This window comes from Rhinoraja longicauda, chromosome 24 (assembly GCF_053455715.1).
Source record: "Rhinoraja longicauda isolate Sanriku21f chromosome 24, sRhiLon1.1, whole genome shotgun sequence".
NCBI lineage: Eukaryota > Metazoa > Chordata > Chondrichthyes > Rajiformes > Arhynchobatidae > Rhinoraja > Rhinoraja longicauda.
The window spans coordinates 1,903,348-1,909,220 of record NC_135976.1 but is presented as its reverse complement, the minus strand read 5'-3'; the positions used below and the strand labels follow the sequence as shown (position 1 = coordinate 1,909,220).

The 5,873-nt window shown below is 45.2% G+C and overlaps 1 protein-coding gene across 1 annotated transcript in view; it reads right to left on the bottom strand.

Annotated features, from left to right (window-relative positions):
• Nucleotides 1-254: 254 nt before the first annotated feature.
• Nucleotides 255-5,873, bottom strand: part of foxp4 (forkhead box P4) — a 319,253-nt gene continuing 313,634 nt past the window's right edge. The window contains 2 exon segments of the mRNA XM_078420290.1: nucleotides 255-1,045; nucleotides 4,091-4,254. Of these exon segments, the coding sequence (XP_078276416.1) occupies nucleotides 904-1,045; nucleotides 4,091-4,254 (306 nt within the window). The 3' untranslated portion in view covers nucleotides 255-903.

Below are 5,873 nucleotides of genomic sequence, written 5' to 3'. Positions count from 1 at the left end.
ATAGAAGATATGTGTCCAGCTTTTGAACATTGTGCCTGCAAAAATGGAGACACCCCTTGTCCACTTGTTTCTCTGAGCATTTTCTCTGCAGTTGTACCTTTGATTAGGTCTCCGTCAACAGTATCTGAACTTCAATCATTTACAACATAATGTTTAAGTAAGAAAGTTTTAAAAGGTTCACTTTTCCCTCTGCCCTCCCCTTCCGCCACCCATTGTTCCTCGTTACCCTCCCACACCCTCCCGCCCCATCCCCCTAACTGGGTATAAACACAAAAGCTAAAATAGCAGTGGAAGTTTAAAGACATTAATGCTGTCCTGGGTAAATCATTCATTTGGATCTCCTCAGATGTCAATGCCAGTGAGTGGACCAGTTAACCCACGCACAGTTCTGTAGTCACCCTCTGCTTAAATACAATGTGCCTGTTGAGCTATCTACAACATTGAATAGAAAATTTTCAAATTGAGGTACCTTTAAAGCAGGTTGAAAATGTCTGTTTTTGGCCCTAATGGTGAATATGCAACATTATTCACATCCCGGGCCTGTGGTCACTACCTGCCAGTTCAGAAGAGGAGTAGCCATCTCTATGTAAGCGGCAAAATATTTGGGAAGAAAAGGAAGAAAATAATAATCACCAGCTTCACTTCAAAAATTTGGAGCCATTCAATCTACACCCAACAAATTGGCTTGTGTTCCATAGCTCCATTGTCAGTGGGCGATCACAGTTACAGTTGGAGTCTTCAAGTGTCTGTTGGCATTGAGGAGCTAGCTCCGTGGCTCGGTCTCTCAGTCCGGACCAGGCAGGACCAGGAGTAGTGTTGGGGTGGATGTGCAAGTAAGAGGTCTGACCCTGTTTTTGTTTTTCTCTTTTTTTTTGTTAAAACTTGAAGTGCTCGAGTTCCATCCTATTCCAGTTCCTCAGCCAGCTCCTCCTCCATCCCCCTCGCTTCCTGCAACTCCAAATTCACATTGGCTGTGGGGATGAGGGAGATCGGGGGGTCGTCCTCCTCAAGGTCTGCAGGTTCTTCCTTGATGTGCACCTGGTGCCTGCGTGGACATTGGAAAAACACAGCGGTTTATATCGGCCTGGCAAATGCCCCGTTTATTCAAGGTGCCTTTCATTCACTTACAATCAGACAATGGAAGGAAGAAAGCAGGGTGTTTATAGATTACTTTTCATCTACGCAAGTTGCAATAAAATACTTTTCAACAGTGATCGTTGCCTTAGAGTTAAAAAGTACGCATACCCATGAGTATTTATGTCACGCATTCCCCCAGATTCCCCCAGATGCTTCCCCCCAGATCCTCAAAGCCTTGGCTGGAAAATGATTGGTGGTACATCAGCTGATGGGTCAGGCTGAACATGAAGCATCTCCATTATGTGGTCTGTTTATACACCGTGGACAAGAGATTGGGGGAGGCATGAGGCAATGGGAGAAGATAAGAATCCATAGACAGGCTGACAATCCTTGTAGTGAGACCATACTAAAGGATGATCGGCTGTGGGGTACACAGATGATGGTTAAATGATGGTTAAACCACAATAGACTCCAGAATGTGGATATATTTTTGTATTTCTTAAGATAATATAAGCAGGAATGTAGTCCTGATCCTAAAAAAAACATAATGCCAAACCCAAATAAAGAACGATGGCTATTGCCTTGGAATGTCCAGTCACATTGTCGTAAAGAAGACCCCAGATACTGGGCCAAACTGCTTAGTGACCTCTTCAAACAGATTGTTCCATCAATAATTTACATTGCTGCCTCCTTAGAACATACAGTCATCTTATAAGAAATTAACAGTGTGCCACGAATGGACAAAACTACTCCGACAGAAGTGTGAAGAAGGGTCTCGACCTGAAACGTCACCCATTCCTTTTTTTTTTGCCTTCCATCACAGTGAAGGGGTGTCTGGAGGAGTCACTGTGATGGATGTTTGTGTTAAAATTGTGTGTCTTGTGTCTTTTACTCTGTACTGTTGTGGCTTCGTGGCAAATGATTTTCTTTCAATTCATTTTAAATGACAATAAAGGTAATTCAGATTCAGATTCTCCTGAGATGCTGCCTGACCTGCTGAGTTACTCCAGCATTTTGTGAATAAACACCTTCGATTTGTACCAGCATCTGCAGTTATTTTCTTACACTCAGACAGAAGTGTGATTGTGATCTAATGCTGGCCCACACCTCCTCCCACAGCCCAGATGGCATCATTCCTAACACCATGTCCCTCACCTTCAATCCCCTGCACAGCTGATGTGCACTCTCTCCTGCTGAGAGCTCTGTTCACCCTTCAATCCACAGCTATTCACACCCTGACCTACCGGCTCCTGATGCTGAGAGAATATTCTGCACTTTAGACTGCACAGATACAGCACAGAAACAGGCCCTTTGGCCCACCGAATGTAGACACAAAATGCTGGAGTAACTCAGCGGGTCAGGCAGCATCTCTGGAGAGAAGGAATGGGTGATGTTTCGGGTCGAGTCCTGTCTTCGGACTGTAGGGTCTCGACCCGAAACGTCACCCATTCCTTCTCTCCAGAGATGCTGCCTGATCCGCTGAGTTACTTCAGCATTTTGTGTCTACCTTCGATTTAAACCAGCATCTGCAGTTATTTTTCCTGTACACCTTTGGCCCACCGAATCCGCACCGACCAGCGATCTCCCCTTACGCTAGCACTACCCTACACATTAGGGACAATTAAAAGGTTTACTGAAGCCAATTAACTTACAAACCTGTATGTCTGGGTGGGAGGAAAGCAGAGCACCTGGAGAAAACCCATGCAGTCACAGGGAGAACGTACAAACTTTGTACAGACAGCACCCGTAGTCAGGATCAAACCCGGGTCTCTGGCGCTGTAGGGCAGCAACTCTATCACTGCACCACCGTGCCGTGCTATGCACTTATATGTTCCTCAAATTCAATCCACCAAAATGCCACCTGCCTGCTTATCTCCATCCTCAATCCACATCAATCCTATTTGTTTGGGATGATTAACTGACCAAGGCCAAAGCTCCCTTTTTGCATGGTGCCACAATCAGATTGGTTCCTGCATCATTCATTATCAACACTACCCTTCGGCCTGCCTGGGTGATGGCCCCAATAATGTTGACTCAGGGACTCTCTAGTGCTGTGTAACGAATGCTAGAATTGGACACCAGGTTGAAACAGTCTTCTGTCTGATGTCACGGCGAGATCTCTCGTTTTCACACCTTACACTTTCTTATCTCTGTGCCTCCCTCTCCCCTGTCTCCCAGTCTGAAGAAGGGTCATGACCCAAAAAGTCACTCATTCTTTATGTCCAGAGATGCTGCCTGCCCCACTGAGTTACTCCTGCATTTTGTATCTACTGTATCTTTAGGAGTCTCTGCCATCTGTGTTGGATGTGAACTCCACAGCCCTCGGTAACAGACTTGTGTTCAAACAGTTGCATCAACTAATCTAGATTTATTTACAAGCAAAGTGTCAATTGTAAAATTCCTTTAAGATCTGACTAGGATCTTATTTCTTAACCTTTGAAAGCATGAAGACTGTAACTCTGATGGGGTTCCTTTGTGCATATCTGATTATTGTGACCACTAATGACATCTGTGCCTTCACTTGCCTAACGTCCTACATTTTGAAATTCTTTGCCTGAATCTCTCAGTTGCTTCCTCCTTGGATCGTGCTTTGGTCACCTGTCCCACTATTTCATCATGTGACTGTATTAATAGACACAAAATGCTGGAGTAACTCAGCGGGACAGGCAGTATCTCTGGATAGAAGGAATGGGCGATGTGTTCGGTCGAGACCCTTGTTCAGATCCGATACGTCACCTATTCCATCTCTCCAGAGATGCTGCCTGTCCCGCTGAGTTACTCCAGTATTTTGTGTCTATCTTTGGTGTAAACCAGCATCTGCAGTTCCTTCCTACATATGACTCTATGTTCTCTGCCCGTCTTACACTTCAAGAGCACATTGGAATAATGTTAATGGCATGATGCAAATGTAAAATGTGGCGGCCATTTTACTCTGCAAAGCCTGCAGGATATGGCGGGGCCTAATGGTGGGGCCTAATGGCGGGCGTGGGCTGGGCCTGGAGTTGCAGCCTACCCGTGTTGCTGAGGGGAGAGGCCCGGACTGCTGCTCCCATTGCTGTTCACTTGCTCCACCGTGCTGCTAACATCATCGTGACCCACGTGCATGAAGCCGCTGGCTGACGTGTTCATCAGAGCTGAGCTGTTGAGCAGCTGTAGGTTGCTTTCAGCCAAAGCTGCCTGCAGAAGAGGGCGAGAAGGTTGATTCACGGTTAATGTGGGTAAATCTTTCTGAATGCAGACAATTCCCTTTCTCCTGAAGTGTTTGATCAGGTAGCGTTGGGGAATCCAGGTAAACATCAGCAGGGACGTTGAGACATTTGGAATTGAACATTTAGTCAACAGAAAGATTAAATAAACAGGGAGGTTAGCATTGGTACAGTTTCTCACTACTGCTCAGTCACCCAATCAATGCATGATGGAGTTTGTCATCAGCTCACCATGTGGCCAAAGTATCGATCACTGCCCTGAATATACACTTGGAAAACCCCAATAGATTTGCTGAACATGACTCCCTTTCATAAAACCATGACAACTCCATCTAATAAAAGAAGATAGATCAGTTGGGCGACATGGATGAAATGGGCCGAATGGCCTGTTTCTGTACTATATAGCTTCATGACTCTTGTGACCCAAAGGCTGATATTGGATCAGATTGAGCTGTTTACAGTCATGAATGTCTGGGTGTTAGAAGGATTTCTATGTGGACTGTTGGTCATAATTGGTCATAATACTAAGATACAAGATATAAGTAATAAACTCAGTGTGGAATTAAGGAAAGGCTGGGCAAGTGCTAGAGAATATGGAGTTCTTTCTTCTGTTTGCTATCTATATTTCCTCCTGTTGGAGATTGTGCAGGAGAGGAATAATGAATAACCACATTGCCAATTACCCTTTATCACCCCACATCAATCCCCCCTTCCCCTCCTCAGCCCACCTCCCAGTGTAAAGACTATAGGGAGAGGTTGAGCAGGCTACGACTTAGTTCCTTGGAGCGCAGGAGGATGAGGGGTGATCTTGGAGAGGTGTATAAGATCATGAGGGGATACGTAAGGTGAATGCACAGTCTTTTACACAGAGTGGGGGAATCAAGAACCAGAGGACATAGGTTTAAGGTGAGAGGGGAAAGATTTAATAGGAACCTGAAGGGATTTGTTCTCACACAGAGGGTGGTGAGTATATGGAACGAGCTGCCAGAGGAATAATAATAATAATAATAATAATAATATTCATTTATTGTCATTGCAACGAGTACAACGAAATTAAAAAATAGCCAATCCTGACGGTGCGTAAAAACATATATGCAATAAATTGAGGCAGTTGTTGTAGTTGAAGTAGTTGAGGCAGGTACTATAACAACATTTAAAAGACATTTGGACAGGTACATGGATTGGAACGGTTTAGAGGGCTATGGGCCACACGTAGGCAGGTGAGACTATTGTGGATGGGTCATGTTGGTTGGCATGGACAGGTTGGGCTGAAGGGCCTGTTTCTGTGATGTATGACTCTGCGACTCTGATGCTGGTGGAGTCTGTGAGAGTGGGCAGCTCACGACTACTGGAACCCACAACGGCTGTGTCTCAGAAGGATAGGGGATGATCGAAGCTAAACACAGTATTTGGACTAGTGTTATTGGGGCAAGTCGGGCTGAAGGGCCTGTCTCCAGGCTCTACGTCTCTATGAATCCATGTAGATACTGACCAACTCCTGGTTAATGCTCAGTGCTCACACAGCCCAACTGTTCATCTCTGAGAGTTTAGAATCATAGTCATTATCTAATGTACCAACAATGCCCAGGC